Source organism: Passer montanus, unplaced genomic scaffold (assembly GCF_014805655.1).
Source record: "Passer montanus isolate IOZ18808 unplaced genomic scaffold, ASM1480565v1 scaffold117, whole genome shotgun sequence".
In the NCBI taxonomy this organism is placed as follows: Eukaryota; Metazoa; Chordata; class Aves; order Passeriformes; family Passeridae; genus Passer; species Passer montanus.
This window is the reverse complement of record NW_024358389.1, coordinates 1,525,614-1,543,520: the sequence shown is the minus strand read 5'-3', so window position 1 is coordinate 1,543,520 and position 17,907 is coordinate 1,525,614. Positions and strand designations below refer to the sequence as shown.

General features: G+C 55.9%; 2 protein-coding genes and 1 long non-coding RNA gene across 10 annotated transcripts in view; 1 reads left to right on the top strand and 2 right to left on the bottom strand.

The window, feature by feature from the left end:
- The first annotated feature begins 1,642 nt into the window (after window positions 1-1,642).
- RPL19 (ribosomal protein L19) lies at window positions 1,643-6,653 on the top strand. The gene is made up of 6 exons (XM_039697351.1): window positions 1,643-1,697; window positions 2,411-2,517; window positions 3,435-3,557; window positions 4,390-4,510; window positions 5,416-5,526; window positions 6,462-6,653. The coding sequence occupies exons 1-6, from the start codon at window positions 1,693-1,695 to the stop codon at window positions 6,583-6,585; spliced, it is 591 nt and encodes a 196-aa protein (XP_039553285.1). The 5' UTR covers window positions 1,643-1,692; the 3' UTR covers window positions 6,586-6,653.
- Window positions 6,654-9,289: 2,636 nt separating this feature from the next.
- On the bottom strand, window positions 9,290-10,683 carry LOC120496605. Its single transcript, XR_005626333.1, has 2 exons — window positions 10,203-10,683; window positions 9,290-9,711 (listed from the first exon to the last, which is right to left on the bottom strand). It is a non-coding gene; the product is annotated as an uncharacterized LOC120496605 (long non-coding RNA).
- Window positions 10,684-10,892: 209 nt separating this feature from the next.
- Window positions 10,893-17,907, bottom strand: part of FBXL20 (F-box and leucine rich repeat protein 20) — a 33,810-nt gene continuing 26,795 nt past the window's right edge. For 7 of the 8 annotated variants that reach the window (XM_039697168.1, XM_039697161.1, XM_039697165.1 and 4 more), the window contains 6 exons: window positions 17,455-17,585; window positions 16,317-16,377; window positions 15,615-15,659; window positions 14,079-14,135; window positions 12,988-13,200; window positions 10,894-11,867 (listed from right to left, as the gene is read on the bottom strand). In XM_039697168.1, the coding sequence (XP_039553102.1) occupies window positions 11,760-11,867; window positions 12,988-13,200; window positions 14,079-14,135; window positions 15,615-15,659; window positions 16,317-16,377; window positions 17,455-17,585 (615 nt within the window). In that variant the 3' untranslated portion in view covers window positions 10,894-11,759. Of the gene's footprint in view, window positions 11,868-12,987; window positions 13,201-14,078; window positions 14,136-15,614; window positions 15,660-16,316; window positions 16,378-17,454; window positions 17,586-17,907 lie in introns of all 8 variants that reach the window. The other variant, XM_039697163.1, reaches the window with a different exon arrangement.

Sequence of the window (17,907 nt, the reverse complement as noted above, 5' to 3'; positions counted from 1 at the left end):
GCTGGGTTGAGGTTTTTTTGGGGGATTTTTTTGAGGTTTTTTTTCGGGGTTTCTCCCAGCCGGGATCGTGCCCGGGGGTGGACGCGGGAGATTGGCACGATCACAGCATCTCCTCCTCCTCTTCCTCCTCCTCCTCCTCCTCTCCCCCGCTCCCGGGAGGAGCTTCACGCGCTCCCAGGCACGGATATTCCCCAAAAAATCCCAAAGAAGGAGGGAAAACCCCTCGGAAAACCCGCGGGGAGCCCCACCTGGAACCCCTCAAATTTGGGGTCGGCTGCGCCCGCTCCTCCCGGGAGCCTTGGGAAGGGCTGGGTGGCACTTCGGGGCTGGGATTTCAGGGAACAATCAGGAGGTTTCAGGGTCCACCAGGTGATTTTGGGGTATAATCAGGTGATTTTGGGGGCTCACCGAGTGATTTTCAGGTGTAATCAGATGATTTTGGGGTATTACCAGGTGATTTTCGGGGATAACCAGGTGATTTTGGGGGGCACCAGGTGATTTTTGGGGGGAATCAGGTGATTTTGGGGGGCACCAGGTGATTTTTGGGGGGGAATCAGGTGATCTCAGGGGAAAACCAGGTGGTTTGGGGGGAAAATCAAGTGATTTTTGGGGGTTCACCAGGTGATTTCAGGGGTAAACAGGTGATTTAGAGGATAACCAGGTGGTTTCAGGGCTGTAACCAGACGATTTTAAGGCGTAAACAGGTGATTTTGGGGGTAACCAAGCGATTTTGGGGGATAATCAGGTGGTTTTGGGGGATAACCAGGAGATTTCAGGGTTCACCAGGTGATTTTGGGGGGGTACCAGCTGATTTTTGGGGGGAATCAGGTGATTTTGGGGGGTACCAGATGATTTTTGGGGGGAATCAGGTGATCTCAGGGGATAACCAGGAGATTTTGGGGGTTCCCCAGGTGATTTTCAGGGCTAACCAGGTGATTTTGGGGGGAAATCAAGTAATTTTTGGGGGGAGTGATTTTGGGGGGCACCAGGTGATTTTTGGGGGGAATCAGGTGATTTTTGGGGGCTAACCAAGTGATTTTAGGGGATAACCAGGTGATTTTGGGGGTTCACCAGGTGGTTTTGGGGATAACCAAGTGACTTTAGGGAATAACCAGGTAATTTTGGGGGTAACCAAGTGATTTTGGGGGATAATCAGGTGATTTTGGGGGTTCACCAGATGATTTCGGGGATAACCAGGTGATTTTGGGAGGTAATCAAGTGATTTTCAGGTATAGTCAGGTGGTTTAGGGGATAACCAGGTGATTTTGGGGGGTAACCAGGCGATTTTGGGGGTTCCCCAGGTGATTTTCAGGTATAATCAAGTGATTTTGGGGGGAAATCGAGTGATTTTAGTCCCAGTCCATCCCTCCACGTGCCTCCCACGCCCCCACCGCGCATGCGCGGCTCCCGCCCAGCCCTTCCCGCCACGCACGCGCGGGCTGCACCATCCCTCTACACCCGGGGGGGGAGCCGGGAAGGACCCACCTCTCTCCCACATATCCCGCGTGGGTCTCGATCTTTTAAATGATCGACCACGCGTGATTTAATCGCGTTCGTTCCTTCACCGCGTTCCGGGCTGCGGCGAGGCCGCGGGAGCGGGCGCGGGGGGGAGGGCGCGGTGGTACGTGCGGCGCGCAGGGGGCGGGGCCAGCGCCGCCGCTGCGTCTCTCCGCTCCCGGCGCCGCCGCAGCCATGAGGTGGGAGCGGCGCCGCGGCCGCTGCTCGGGGGAAAACGGGGCTCGGGAGGCACCGGGGAGGGCTGGATGGGAGCGGGGGAGTCTCCTCAGCACCGGGGCGGCGCCCGGGCAGTGCTGGATGGCGGCCCCGGGCGCTGTGAGGCGGCCGCGGCCTCCTGAGGCCTGGCGGGAAGATGGCGGCGCGGCGCCGTGGCCGCGCTGAGGGGCCGGGGGGGCGCTGAGCGGGGTCTGGGGGCGCTGAGCGGGATGGGGGCGCCGAGGGTCCCGTGAGGGGCGATGCGGGACCCTGAGAAGGTGAGGGGTACCCAGAGGGTGGGTGAGGGTCCCTTGGTGGAGGTGAGGACCCTCCCAGGGGAGGGTGACGGTCCCTAAAAAGGGGGTCAGGAGTCTCTGAGGGAGCTAAAAGGGCTGGTCAGGGGTCCCTGAGGGGGCTGTAGGGTCCTTAAAGGGGGGTCAGAAGTCCTTGAGGAAGCTAAAGGGGGGTCAGGGGTCCCTGTGGGGTCCTTAAAGGGGGAGTCGGAGGTTCCTGAGGGGTCTGTAGGATCCTAAAGGTGGGGCTGTAGGGTCCCTAAAGGGGGGTCAGGGGTCCCTGAGGGGGCTCGGGGGGGCTGTGGGTCCCTGAGGGGGCTCGGGGGGGCTGTGGGTCCCTGAGGGGGCTCGGGGGGCTGTGGGTCCCGCGGGGTGCAGCCCCCTGAGCCGTGCCCCCTCCCCAGCATGCTCCGGCTGCAGAAGAGGCTGGCCTCCAGCGTGCTGCGCTGCGGGAAGAAGAAGGTGTGGCTGGATCCCAACGAGACCAACGAGATCGCCAACGCCAACTCCCGTGCGTGGGGCACGGCTGGGACCCTGCGGGGGTGGGGGGAGGCTGGGAAAGGTCCCCCAAACTGGGGGGTTTAGGCAGAACTGAAGTGGGGAGTTTCAGGGTTTGCACTGCTGAGGGGGCTGGGGGTGTGCTCTGAGATAAACGGGGAGGAAGTTGGGGTTGGTGGGGGTCTAGTGGGAGAAGGAAAAGGAAACAGGGTTGTGGGGAGAGGGAGAACAGGGCTCTGAGGTGGGGGAACAGAGCTGTAAGGAAGGGAGAACAGGACTGTGAGGAGAAGGAACACAGGGCTGTGAGGAGGGGGAGCAGAGGGCCCTGAACAGGGGGAGAACAAGGCCCTGAGGAGGGAGAGCACAGAGCTTTGAGGGGAGGAAGACCAGGGCTCTGGGGAGGGGGAACACAGAGCTTTGAGGGAGAGAGAACAGGGCTTTGAGGAGAGGAAGAACAGAGCTCTGAGAGGAGGGGGAACAGCTGTGAGGAGAGGGAAACACAGGGCTTTGAGGAGGGGGAGAACAGGGCTGGGAGAGGAGGAGGAACAGAGCTGTAAGGAAGGGAACAGAGCTTTGAGGAGGGGGAACACAGGGCTATGAGAGGAGGGGAGAATGTGGTTCTGATGGGGAGAGAACAGTTCTGTGAGGAGGGAGGGAGGGAGAAACAGGGCTGTGAGGAGGGGTGGAACAGGGTTCTGAGGTGGGGAAGAACAGGGTCCTGAGAGGGGAAACACAGAGCTTTGAGGGAGAGAGAACAGAGCTTTGAGGAGAGGAAGAACAGAGCTGTAAGGAAGGGAGCACAGGGCTGTGAGGAGGGGGAGAACGGGGCTCTGGGAGGGGGCACTGCCTTGTCCAGGGTGTTGGCTGTCCCCGTGGGCTGGCTCGGTGCCCCCTGGCAGCCCCCCGAGCAGGGTGTGGGTGCCGTTGCAGGGCAGCAGATCCGGAAGCTGATCAAGGATGGGCTGATCATCCGCAAGCCCGTGACCGTGCACTCGCGCGCCCGCTGCAGGAAGAACACGCTGGCACGCAGGAAGGGCAGGCACATGGGCATCGGTGAGTGCCCTGGGAACTGAGTGCCCTGTGTGCCCTGGGAACGGGGACTGAGTGCCCTGTGTGCCCTGGGAACTGAGTGCCCTGTGTGCCCTGGGAACGGGGAACTGTGTGCCCTGGGAACGGGGAACTGAGTGCCCTGTGTGCCCTGGGAACGGGGAACTGTGTGCCCTGGGAACGGGGAACTGAGTGCCCTGTGTGCCCTGGGAACGGGGAACTGTGTGCCCCGTGCCCCTGGGAAAGAGGGAATCCACATCAGGGAGTGCCCTGTGCCCCTGGGAATGGGGGAATTGAGTGCTGCATCCCTCTGGGAATGGGGGAAATTCACATCTGGGAGTGCCCCATGCCCCTGGGAATGGGGAAAGTCACATCTGGGAGTGCTGCATCCCACTGGGAATAGGGGAAATCCTCGTCTGGGAGTGCCCCATGCCCCTGGGAATGGGGAAACTGAGTGCTGCATCCCCCTGGGAATGGGGAAATCCTCATCTGAGAGTGCCCTGTCCTCCAGGGAATGGGGGAATCCACATCAGGGATTGCTGCACCCCCTGGGAATGGGGAATTGAGTGCCCCATGCCCCTGGGAATGGGGAATTGAGTGCCCCATGCCCCTGGGAATGGGGAATTGAGTGCCCCATGCCCCTGGGAATGGGGAATTCCCCACCTCCCACAGCTGCTGCTCCCTCACCCTGGGAATCACCCCCTGGGTTTGGGCCATGGGAAGCCCCTGCCTTGTGCCCGTGGTCGTTTGAGCTGCAGGGGAGGATGGGAAGCTTTGGCACGAGGGTGGGGTTGAGCTGGCAGGAACTGGGGCTCCCTCTCACCCCGTCCCCCCCCAGGCAAGAGGAAGGGCACGGCCAACGCCCGCATGCCCGAGAAGGTCACCTGGATGCGGCGCATGCGGATCCTGCGGCGGCTGCTGCGGCGCTACCGCGAGTCCAAGAAGATCGACCGCCACATGTGAGCCCTGTGCCCCCGAGCCCGGGGTACCAGCTGCCCTGGGCGACCCCGGCCATGCCCTGGGCAACACTGGGCATCCCCAGCCCTCCCTGGGCATCCCCAGCCCTCCCTGGGCATGCCTGGCCATGCCCTGGGCAACTCCAGCCATTCCCTGGCTGTTCCCAGGGCAACCCTGATAATTCCCAGCCCTCCCAGGGCAACCCTGGCTGTTCCCTGGCCATTCTCAGGGCAACCCTGCCTCTTCCCTGGGCAATCCTGGGCGTTCTCTGGCCATTCCCAGCCCTCCCAGAGCAACCCTGGCCATTCCCTAACCATTTCCAGGGCAACCCTGCCCATTCCCTGGGCAACTGGGCGACCCCGGCCATGCCCTGGGCGACCCTGGCCATGCCCTGGGCAATCCCAGCCATGCCCTGGGCAATCCCAGCCATTCCCAGCCCTCCCTGGGCAATCCCAGCCTCAGGAAGGCAGGTTAGGGTTTGGGTTAGGGTTTGGGTTTGGGTTAGGGTTTGGGTTTGAGTTAGGCACAGCACAGGGCCAGCACTCCCACTATAGGCCAGAGCAGTCCCTGGACAGGTCCAGTTCTGCCAGCAAGGGCTGGGGTGAGCCCTGAATCCTTGGCCCTGCACTTCCCACACTGCCAGCAGGGCAGGGACATCCCTTAATCCCAGTGCTCCCAGTCCATCCCATGCCATGCCAGTGCTCCCAGTCCATGCCAGTGCTCCCAATCCATCCCATCCCAGTCCATGCCATCCCAGTGCTCCCAATCCATCCCATCCCAGTGCTCCCAGTCCATGCCATCCCAGTGCTCCCAGTCCATCCCATCCCAGTGCTCCCAGTCCATGCCATCCCAGTCCATCCCAGTGCTCCCAGTCCGGCGCTGATGCCCCCACCCCCGTGCCCCCCAGGTACCACAGCCTGTACCTGAAGGTCAAGGGCAACGTGTTCAAGAACAAGCGGATCCTGATGGAGCACATCCACAAGCTGAAGGCCGACAAAGCCCGCAAGAAGCTCCTGGCGTAAGTGCTGCTGCAGGCAGGGGGGGTTGGCAGGGGCAGATCCCCCCCGGGGGTCGTTCCAGGGGGATTGGATCCCACACGGGGCAGGGCTGGCTGGCAGCAGGGAAAGGGGGGTTCTGGTGGGGTTTCACCGAGGTGGGAACTGGGAGATCCCTGATCACTGCTGGAGGAGGTGAAGGATTGACCAGGGGAGGGATTGCAAAATCCCAGTGTGTCCTTGGGGGGAACAGCTGGATCTCATCACTCTGGGGTTCAGCAGGGACACGCGACCCCAAAACAGGGACAGCAGGGCCCAGGGAGGTGGGGTTGTGGGGCAGGGATCAGGGCGGTGTGGGGCTGTTGGGGGTGTTCTGGGGCTGTTCTGGGTGGTGTGGGGCTCTTCTGGGGTGGTGCTGGCTGTTGTGGGGTTGTTCTGGGTGGTTTAGGGGGGGTTGGGGCTGTTTCTGGGTGGGTTTGTGTGTTCTGGGGGATTTTGGGGTGTCCTGGGGCTGTTTCTGGGTGGGTTTGTGTGTTCTGGGGGATTTTGGGGTGTCCTGGGGCTGTTTCTGGGTGGGTTTGTGTGTTCTGGGGGATTTTGGGGTGTCCTGGGGCTGTTTCTGGGTGGGTTTGTGTGTTCTGGGGGATTTTGGGGTGTCCTGGGGCTGTTTCTGGGTGGTTTGGGGCTGTTTCTGGGTGGGTTTGTGTGTTCTGGGGTATTTTGGGGTGTCCTGGGGCTGTTTCTGGGTGGTTTGGGGCTGCTCTGGGGTATTTTGGGCTGTTTCTGGGGTGTTTTGGGGCTGTTCTGGGTAGTTTTGGGGCTGTTTCTGGGTGGTTTGGGGCTGTTCTGGGTGGGTTTGGGGCTGTTTCTGGGTGGTTTGGGGCTGTTTCACGGTGGTTTGGGGCTGTTCTGGGTGGGTTTGGGGCCGCTCGGGTCCCTCACAGCCCCGGCCCCGCAGGGACCAGGCGGAAGCGCGGCGCTCCAAGACCAAGGAGGCGCGGAAGCGGCGCGAGGAGCGGCTGCAGGCCAAGAAGGAGGAGATCATCAAAACCCTCTCCAAGGAGGAGGAGGCCAAGAAGTGACCTCGGGCTGTCCCCTGTCCCCAGCCTGGCCCGTCCCCGGGCCCCCAATAAAACATCCCGGACTCTTCCCTCGGCTCTCCGTGTCTGCAGCGGGGAGGGGACGGGGGGGACCCTTCCCCACAGCCCCGGGCACAGGGGACCCCTGAACCCCCCCAAGGCTCAGGGAGGAGCTGGGGGAGCTCACACCAGGGCACCCCCAAACTCCCCCGGCAGCTCCTTGGCAGCCCCATCCCACACTGGGAATGGCTGGACAGACAGACAGACACGGCCTGGATGGGCTCTGGGCCCACCTGGGGGGGGTCAGTGAGCTGGGGAGGGTCCCCCCCACCCCAAAAATGGAGCTGAGACCCTCCCAGCTCATCAGGGTGATGGGTCTGTGTGTGACACCCCCCTGTGTGACACCCCCGTGTCACATCCCAGTGTCACCATGAAGGGGGACAGCACCCATAGACCCCCCCCCAAATCTGACACCCCAACACCCAAGTGGGGGACACAGCCCCCACTGCCCCCCCACACTGGGGGCTCTGCAAATGCCCTTTTTCTGCCCAAAAAGAGCCAAATCTGGCAGAAATTAAAGGGAGGGTGGCAGGACACACGGGGGGTTGGCGGGGACAGCACCCATAGACCCCCCCCCAAATCTGACACCCCAACACCCAAGTGGGGGACACAGCCCCCACTGCCCCCCCACACTGGGGGCTCTGCAAATGCCCTTTTTCTGCCGAAAAAGAGCCAAATCTGGCAGAAATTAAAGTGATGGTGGCAGGACACACAAGGGGGGTTTGGTTGGGACAAGGACTGGGGGAGCTCTGGTGTCCCCCCTTCTACTGTCAGCAAACGCTGCCCCTCCCTCCCCCGTGTTTACTGTCAGCCCGCCGGGGTTTGGGGTCCCCGGTGGGTTTGGGGTCCCCGGTGGGTTTGGGGTCCCCAGTGGGTTTGGGGTGTGGGGACAGCCCCGGCCCAGAGCTGCCAGCACAGCCATGGGGACAAGGGGAGGACACGGGACACAGGACATTGCTGGATGGGACAAGGGGACATCTCCCAAAAACACTCCATGGGGATCCAGAGTCCCACCAGCCCTGAGTGTCCCCTGTGTCCCCAGCCCTGAGTGTCCCTTGTGTCTCCAGCCCATTCTGACTGTCCCTGTGTCCCCAGCCCATTCTGAGTGTCCCCAGCCCGCAGGGATCAGCCCTTTCTGTCCCTGTGTCCCCAGCCCTGAGTGTCCCCTATGTCCCCAGCCCATTCTGTCCCTGTGTCCCCAGCCCTTTCTGACTGTCCCCTGTGTCCCCAGCCCGCAGGGACGGCCCGCGGTGTCACAGAGGCCAGAGCCACCTTAATTAACCAGGTGCATTTACAATTAACTCCCAGTTCAAGGCGCTGTCACACCCGCAGTGCCGAGACGAGCACATTTCATTTAAGGGACATTTCCCAACTCTCTGTCCCCTGTGTCCCCCAGCCCGTGTCCCCAGCAGCCACCGGGAGACCCCCGAGCTGAAAAGTGTCAAAGATAAAAAGTGTCAAAGTTAAAAAGTGTAAAATTTAAAAAGTGTCAAAGTTTAAAAGTGTCAAAGATAAAAAGTGTCAAATTTAAAAAATGTCAAATTTAAAAAGTGTCAAAGCCCCGAGGGAAGGGGACAGGGGACTGGGGGTGGCACAGGGGAGGGGGCTCACAGCTGCACTTTTGGGGACAGAGATGAAGCACAAAGAGCCCCGAGTGTGGCACTGCTGGCACGGGGTGACATTCCCAGCCTGGGGCAGGGATGGATTCTCCCATCCCTTAAAAAAATCCAGGTTTCCATGTGAGGTCACTCAGAGCCGCGGGGCAGGGACGGGGACAAGGTGAGGGGACACTGGGGACACTGCCCAGGGGAGAACAAAGGGGAATTGAGGAGGAAAAGCAGCTTCTCCTTGATTTTTTCATCATTTCAGCCCCACATCCCCAGGCTGCAGCACAGGAGCCTCTGCCAGGCTTTGGCACAGAGGGAGGGCAGAAACCTTGACCTGGATGCCAGGAAAGAAAGCAAAAAGGAATAAAACCCCCCGAAACACCCCCAGGCACATCAAGCACACAACCCCTCACCAGAAAAAGCCAAAATGTTTTAGGATATTTTCCAGGACACTGCAGCCAAGATGTCACACTGATGCCAATCCATCCCTATCCTGCCAAAAAAACCCCAAAATCACCCCAAACCCCACAGCAGCAGCAGCCAGCCACGAACAAGAGAGGAAATCAAACAGAAATACAAAGGGAATTACAGAGATGTGCAAAAAATGGAATTTGTTGGTTTGAAACAACCCCTGTGACAGCACTTCCCACCTGCCCCACCCTCACCCTGTCCCAGAACTGGGATAGAAGGTGCTGCAGTGTCTCCAAGGCCCAGAAAATTCTCTTTTTTTGGTTCCACTGGATGTGCTCAGCCCCCTGGAGGATCTCCTACCCCAGGCTGCTTTCCTGGAGAGCTCCCTGCTCCTGTGGGAAGGTGCTGGGAGGCAGATCCAGGCTCCAGAAACCCCTCAGAAAACCAGGATGGAGCAATTCCTGCACGTTGTGAGGCTAAGGAAGGAGTCCCTGGATGAGCTCCGAGCTCCCTCCACCCCCAAAAAACCATTCCTGACTCCATGAAACCACTCAGAGCTGCCCCTCAGGAGCTGCCCCATGCAGAGGTGGATTTTCCTCCACCCAGTGACTCCCCCAGCGAGACACAGCTTGGAAAATGGTGTTTATTGGTATTTATAAATATAAACATCAGGAAGAGTCCATTTGAAGACGGATAATTGACTTAAAAGGACACTGTCAAGAAGTTTGAGCTACCTTAATGCTGTCACCCTGCTCTGCAAACAGAAAATAAATTGCTTTGGGTTCTGTGTTCTGGAGTTTTCCCTGGAAAACTCTGCTCTGTTACAAAGGGATCAGTCAGCCAAAATCCTGCTCTTCGCTCTCCCCCGCCACAGTGGGAACTCAACAAAAGTGTTTTGTTTTTATTTGATTTTCCCCGAGTTGTGCAAATCCTGTGCTTGCCGGGTGACCCCTGGCCCGTGCAGTCTGTCACCACCATCTTCTGCCACCCTGAAACCTGGAGAAAGTTCTGGAAATGAAGGCGCCTGAGGAGAGGGGGAGGATCCACAGCGCTAAAGAGGATTTGAATAAATATCAGGGATTAAAAGCCGTCTACAGGAGGGCGTTGACAGTATCCTTTTAACCACAGCAGCCTGGGGGGCTGGGGGAGAGCAGGGGGTGCAGCTCCAGGGGCACCTGGGACCCTCCTGCTGGGAACAGCGCCTTGTCCTTGGAATTCCTGGTGGGAAAACCCCCCCTCCAGCCCCTGAACCATCCCCTCCTGGTGCTGCAGCTGCTCTTTGCCCACCAGGAGTGCTCAGCACCGGGAGAAGCCAGCTCCTGCTGCAGGGGAGCCCTGAGCTCCCTGCAGGGACAGCAGGAACCACGGACACGGCCCCACGGAGCAGCCCTGCCCCTCAAAGCTTGGGATCTGCCCAGCAGCTCCACACCGAGCCCTGAACTCGCCTGGAACACCCCAAAAAAGCAGCCAGGGACCCCCCGCCTCCCCCAGAGCTGGGCCTGGCACGTGCAAAGCCCATCTCCCTGCAGGGCACACACTTACCTGGGCAGCTGGGGAGGGCCCCCACGGGCACTGAGGCTGGGTCCCAGCCCTGCTCCGCCAGGGAATCCTTAATTCTTCACCAGGGCAACAAACAAAAAGCTCTACTTGGCTTTTCCTTGGGGGGAGGATGGAGGGGAAGGACAGGAGGAGGGAACTCACAGTCCTTGGAACACGTTCTCCCTGTACTGAGAATTATATATTTTTATATATTATTCCCTGTGGAGAGTTGTATCCTTGTCATTGGGGTAAAACCTGGATTTGGGATAAATTTGGACACCCAATCCCTGATCACAAAGGCCAGGAGGGCCCAGCCTGGGGTGCAGCTTCCCACGCTCCTTAAAAATCTTCCTGACAGCTCACCACAGGTTCAGGCTTCTCCTGGGAAAAAAATCTTTATGGATTTGTGGCTTTGGGCTGGGGAATCTCAAGAAATGAATGAATTGGGGGAAAAAAATTGAAAAAAAAAACCCCAAAAAACCACCCAAGTTCTTTGCAATGTGAACAATACTAGCAAGCACCAGAATTTAAAATCAATGAAGTCTGAGGTACCAGACTAAGCTAGAGAACACAGTGAGGGTTACCTAAGTTTGTTCTGAAATCAGTGCTGCTTGTCAGGTGAATGTCAAATCCCCACAAATAAAAGGGAAGCCCTAGCAAAGGTAAAAAAAGAAAAAATTGGGGGAAAAAAAATTAAAAAAAAAAACCCAAAAAAACCACCCAGGAAAAAAAAAAAAAAAACACCCTAAAAAAAAGGGGAAAAAAAAAGGAAAATAAAAGGCAGGATTTGGGGAGGGTAAAATATGTGGCATTAGAAATTCCAAGGTCTATCACAACAACCTGGGAAGAATCTGGGAAGCCTCTGCCACAGGGAAGATGAACCTTCATGTGAGCATGCTCAGGTGGAGCAGGGAAGCACAGGGGAATCCTGGACCAGGGAAATCCTGGATCCCAGGGAAATCTGGGACCTCAGGTAAATCCTGGACCAGGGAAATCCTGGATCCCAGGGAAATCTGGGACCTCAGGGAAATCCTGGACCCCAGGGGAATTCCGGATTCCAGGGAAATTTGGGACCCCAGGGAAATCCTGGACCAGGGAAATCCTGGCTCAGCAGCTGCTGTTTCATTCCCTCACTGACAAATGGACATGGAACTTATTTGGTGGGGTTTTTAGGTTTTTTGGGGCTTTTAGAGTTTTTTGGGGCTTTCAGGTTTGTGGGGTTTTTAGGTTTTTGGGGGTTTTTCCTTCTGCACAAGGGGGTTCCGGCGTGTTCCTCTCCTCTCCCCTCTCCCCTTTCCAAGGATCTCCGCTCCTCTCCCAACCTCACCAGCAGCACCAGTCCCTCCAGGCCGGGCCCCTCCCCTGGGCACTGCCAGGAATTCCCAGCAGGAACGCTTCAGGACAAGCCGGCTCCGCCCGCAGTCCCTCATCCCGCCGGGCTCACAGGGGGCTGCGGGCGGCCCAGCCCCGCTCGCTGGCCCTGGCACGGACACGGGCGCTGGCCCGAGGCTCCGGAGCTGCCCGGGCGGTGCCAGCCCCGGCCGGGAGCAGGCTCCGCTGTCATAGGATGATGCAGCATCTGCAGAAGCGCTGCCGGCTGCCGCCCACCGAGGGCGGGGGGGTCACCGGGGCGAAGTAGGCGTGGACTTTGATGTTGGGCAGGTGGGTCTGCAAGGACAAACAGCGGGGGGAGTCAGGGACACGGCCCGAGCCGCAAGGGATGGGGGCGGCCGGCCCCCGGACCCCCCCTGCCCTTAGTGGGAATGGGTGGAATTCCCAGCCTTGGAAGTTTGGGGTAGTGGGAGGTCCCTGGTTGGGCTTTCCCAGCTCAAATCACCCAAATGTTCCATCATTTTATGGTGTAAGTTTGCAGATCCACGCTCTCTTGGCAGGGGAAATGTTATCATTCTTTACACGTGGAGAAGGTGACTCAGGAGGGGATACTGGGATGAAACTCCTGCCTGTGAGGGGGTGAGGCCCTGGGTGCCCAGAGGAGCCGGGGCTGCCCCTGCATCCCCGAAGTGTCCAAGGCAGCCCAGGGGAGTGGAAAGTGTCCAAAACAAAGCATTCCACCTTTCCATGACTCCAAACCCAGCACTGATGCTTCTCACAATTTGAGCAGGAGCACCAGGTGATGGGAGCTCTGCCAGCTCAGCCCTCCCTGTGGATGAACCCTCCTGATCCCAGCTCCTCCCTGTGGATGAACCCTCCCGATCCCAGCTCCTCCCTGTGGATAAACCCTCCCTATGGATAAACCCCTCCAAACCAGCTCCTCCTTATGGATAAACCCTCCTGATCCCAGCTCCTCCCTACGGATGAACCCTCCCCATGGATGAACCCTCCTGATTCCAGCTCCTCCCCATGAATAAACCCCTCCATCCCAGCTCCTCCCTGTGGATAAACCCCTCCCAAACCAGCTCCTCCCCATCCCAGCTCCTCCCCATGGATGAACCCTCCCCATGGATAAACCTTCCTGATCTCAGCTCCTCCCTATGGCTAAACTCCCCACCCAAACCAGCTCCTCCCTGTGCATAAACCCTCCCCATGGATAAACCCTCCCAATCCCAGCTCCTCTCCAGGGATGAACCCCCCACAAATCAGCTCCTCCCCATGGCTGAACCCTCCTGATCCCAACTGCTCCCTGTGGATGAACCCTCCTGATCCCAACTGCTCCCTGTGGATGAACCCTCCCCATGGATAAACCCTTCCCAAACCAGCTCCTCCCCATGGCTGAACCCTCCTGATCCCAGCTGCTCCCCCTGGCTGAACCCTCCCCGCCCCAGCTCACCCTGAGTCTCTTGATGCCGGCCCGTGTGATCTGCTGGCAGTCGTACAGTTCTATCCTCTCCAGGCTGTGGCAGCTCTTGAGGTGCTCCAGGGAGGCGTCGGTGATCAGGGGACAGTTGTCCAGCTCGATCACCTCCAGGCGGTCGTGGGCACAGGCCCCATTGCCCAGGTGACGGATCCCATCGTCCGTGATCAGCTCGCAGTGGGATAAACTCTGTCCCCAGAGAGAGGGGTCAAACCCAGCTCCCAAAACCAGCCAGAACCTCGCTGGGGATGGCAGGATGGTCCGTGATGGGTGAGGTTGGGCTCTGCCCAATTTCCTGAGGCATCAGAGCCCATCACACCTCCTGCCTCGCCCTGCAGGGCAGGCCCTGGCACAGGGTGCCCAGAGCAGCTGGGGCTGCCCCACACCCCTGAAGTGTTCAAGGCCAGAGCTTGGAGCACCCTGGGGCTCTGGAAGGTGTCCCTGCCCATGGGAACAGGATGATCCTGAGGGTCCCTTCCATGGTTCCTGGGGAATGCAGCTCTGGAGGGGTGAGACCCCCAGGGTGGCACAGAAATTCCAGCACAGCTGAGCTTGCAGGAACCCACCTTTGGGACACCTGTGGCCTTTGGGAAGGGCCCTGGCCCAGCTCCAAGGGGCAGCAGGAACACGATGCCCCCCCCTTGGTGTGGATTTTCAGGGGGATTCACCTGGAAAGTCCTCGAGGAGGAAGCAGGGCCTGAGGCAGGGGCTGGACTGCCTTTCCTGAGGGATGGCTGCCCTGCAGGACCCCCAGCTGCCAGGACAGGACCCCTCATGGCACAGCCCAGGGGTGACACAGACCAAACCCCCCGAGTTTCAGCCCCTGGCTGCCCTGCAGGTTCCTGTCCCACAGACAGACTGACAGCTCCTGTGCAGGCAGATCCCACCTGGAATTCTGCTCCTGGGACAACCCCCACAACCTTTTTTCCCTGTGGGGGGATTCCTGTGAGCAGCAGGGAAGGGATAAGAGGTTCCTCAGGGTCAGGCTTGCAGCAGAATTCTCCCAACTGTTAAAATCTCTTTGTTTGGAGAGAGGAAATGCTGGAAGTGTCCCCTGGGATACTCACCAGGACCTGCAGCCGTGGACAGTGTATGGAAAGCTGGATTAGTGTGCTGTCTGTAATCTGGAAAAGAAGGAAAAGCCCTTTCATGTTGGTGCTGGGCACAAGGATTTGGGGTTTTTTTTTTCTCTCCTATCAAAGCAAAACTGCAGGATTTTCCCTAATCCACGAGATTTCCCCACAGCCCCCCAGGAATTCACCTCCTCCTGGAAACCACCTCCTGCCCTTGGAGAACTGGCATGCACAGGCATCACTGGATTGTTCTGAACTTCCTTAGGGAGCTGAAATCAGCTCCCAAATGTGTCCCAAATGTTCCTCCGGAAGGACAAGGAGGGCTCAGATTCCCTCAATCCCCCACAGATTGCCCAGCTCCTGGTTTTCTTCAGGATGAAGGAATCCCTACAAAGATTCCTGGTTTTCTTCAGGAAGAAGGAATCCCTACAAAGATTCCTGGTTTTCTTCAGGAAGAAGGAATCCCTACAAAGATTCCCAATCCCAAACCCCCTCAGGAGCTGCCTGGATGGATCTGTGCCCTGCCCAGCTCCTGGTTTTCTTGAGGAAGAAGGAATCCCTACAAAGATTCCTGGTTTTCTTCAGGAAGAAGGAATCCCTACAAAGATTCCTGGATTTCTTCAGGAAGAAGGAATCCCTACAAAGATTCCCAATCCCAAACCCCCTCAGGGGCTGCCTGGATGGATCTGTGCCCTGGCTCAGCTTTGATTCTCCCTTTTTAGGGTTCATTCCCAATCCCTTCCTGCCTGGGCTGGTGTCACTCCCTCTTTATATCCCAAATTTCTGCCCAGGTCCAGCTGTTCCCAGGAATCCCAATCCCATTCCCTTTGTCTCAGGCTCCATCAATTTCCAATCCACCCTCGGGCTTGGAGGTTTTTTCATGGAATTTTGAGTTAATTCCACCCTTTTCCCTGGAAGTGCTTCAGCCCAGTTTGATTTCAATCCTCTGAAATCATTTTTGTTTCACAATTTTCCCCATGGTTTTCCCAATCAGGGGGAACTCCCATTACTTTTAACAAGGTAAGATTTTTCTCTAGGATTTTCCCCCAAAAATCTGGATTTTCTCTCACAAATCCATTATTTGATCCAGGATCTCTCACTATTAAATATTTCTTATTTACAGCAGCATTCCCATGGATAAAACCTCATTCCCAACATTTTCCTCTCCAAATCCAGCCACTCTTCCCGCTCAGGATTCCACATTAAATTCTGATTTGGAGAAAATCCCTTGATTTTCCACCAATTTTCCCCATTGCTGCAAGAGAAACAGCCTGAGGTGCCTTTCCTACCTGGACACACTCTTCCAGATCCATTTTTTCAAGCTCATGGCAATTCTAGGAATAAAGAGAATTAAATACCCGTGGTGGGTGTGAAGCCCAGAGAGCAAATATAAAACCATAAAAAAATATAAATATAAAACAACAAAAAATAAAGATAATAAAGATAAATCATAGAAATACATTATATTTCAAATATAAAGCTAAATAGTACATACAGTATATAACATTTAAATATAGAAACATTTCCTACCTGGACACACTCTTCCAGATCCATTTTTTCAAGCTCATGGCAATTCTAGGAATAAAGAGAATTCCAAACACCCGTGGTGAGTGTGAAGTCCAGACAGCAAATATAAATATGAAACCATAAAAAAATATAAATATAAAACCATAGACACATAAAGATAATAAAGATAAATAATATAAATACATTATATTTCAAATATAAAGATAAATAGTATACACAGTATATAATTTAAATATTTAAATATCTATTTAAATAGACAAACATCTATATAAATATAAATATAAATATAAATATAAATATAAATATAAATATAAATTAAACACCACAAAGTTTGCTTTAAAAATTAAGGGGTTTCTCCATGAAATATCACAACTGGAAGGAAAGCTTACAACGTTTCTGAAGGATAATAAAGGAAATTTCACTCATTTAAGGGTTTTTTAAGTCATGGAGAGTAAATGAAAACACTAAAATTTATAACTGAAGTATTTACTATTTCCTGTGGTTTGGATGCAAATCTCCCAGGTGTGTGACCCAGGACGATACCAAAGATCCCATAAAATGGAATTTTTGTACCTTAAGCTTCCACCCAAATTCCAAGTTTTCCCTGGGGTGTTTCCCTGGTTACCTACTGGGGTATTTTTTTGTATTTTCCTGTATGAAAAGAAGGAAAAGCAGGAGGGGAAGGAGGAGGAACAGGGCTCTTACCCTGGCCAGGGTGGTGAAGCCCACGTCGGTCAGCTGGGAACACCTGGCCACTTCCAATATTCTGCAGGACACAAGGACAGAAACGTGCTGGAGCCCCCAAATCCCAGGAGAGGGCTGGGAGTGACCTCAGGGGACCCCCCAGTGCCACCCCTGCCCAGGCAGAGCAGCAGGGGACATCTCCAGCCAGGGCCACCCCACGTCCTCGTGGAGCTGCTCTGGGACGTGCCACGCTCAGGAGGGAATTCTGGTGTTGGGGTTGGGGCTGCTGAGGATTTGAAACTTTCTGTGCTGACAGATTCTGACTCCCTGCAGAGTATCTGACCTGAGGTTATGAAGAGGGCTTCCAAAACTGACTGATAGCACTGGGATTGTGGGTGTGGAGTTGGTTAGGAGTGTGTGACATCACAGGGTGGAAAATCAGAGTTTGGGGGTTTAGAATGTAGAGATAAATATGAAGCAAGATGGAGGTTTTAGGGTGGACACTGGTTGTTCTTCTCTATCTTCTTCCTCCTTCTTCTTCACCTTTTTCTTCCTTCTTCTTCATGGGTTTGGGTGGTATTTTGTAATTGGACAAAAGTCCACAGTGAAGGCTTTGAGTGATCAGTTATTGGGTTAAAAGGGAAAATAATTTAGGTGTTGTTTCTTAATTGGATGGTGTATCCTTAAAATACCTTGTAACAAGAGACAGTTAGATAATTTGTGTCTTGTTAATGAAAAACTGCAGAACTCACTGCTGTAACCTGTAACACTGATAATAAATAATAAACACCTGAATCTAAACGTGAGCCTCATCTCAAGTGCCTTCAATCCTGACCCTGACAGAAGGAGAAAAAGGAAACTGAAAACCTGCATTCCTCAGCTGGAATTTGGGGTGGGATTTGTCCTGGTTGAGTTTCTGCTCCTCACATCCTGGCACCTCTGGGAAGGTTCACCCAATCCCAAATTCCCCTCATGGACACACACAGAGCCTGCGGGCACCACAGTTCTTTAAAACCCCAAATATTCAGGGGACAACCCAAAAATCACAACCACCCTGTTCCAAACACCTGGAAAAAGCTGAGAAGGGAAAAGCTGTGGGGTGAAACGAAACCTGGAGGCTGTGCTGGGGGTCCCATGGGGGAAGTCTGGCAGCACTCACCGCAGGCGCGGGCAGTTCTGTCCCAGGGCGTTGAGGATGGCGTCGGTGATGTTGGAGCAGCCAGAAGCACACAGGGACTGCAGCTTGTGGCAGCCCCTGCAGATGGTGATGAGCCCATCGTCTGTGATTTGCTGCCAGGGAAAACACGGCCCACTCAAATCCAGGTAGGATTTGTCTCTCCCAGTTCCAAATTTCAGCTTTTTTTGGCTCAAAAAGTGTTATGGAAACGTGTCACCCCAAAACTGTTATGGAGATCCATCCATCCATCCATCCATCCATCCAACATTCATTCCATCCTCCATCCATCCATCCATCCATCATCCATCCATCCATCCATCCATGGATTCCATCCATCCATCATCCATCCATCCATCCATCCATCCCTCCCTGTTCCTGTGTTGGACTGTAATGGCACAGCCAGCCAGCCCATGCCAAAAATGTGTGTTTATGCCC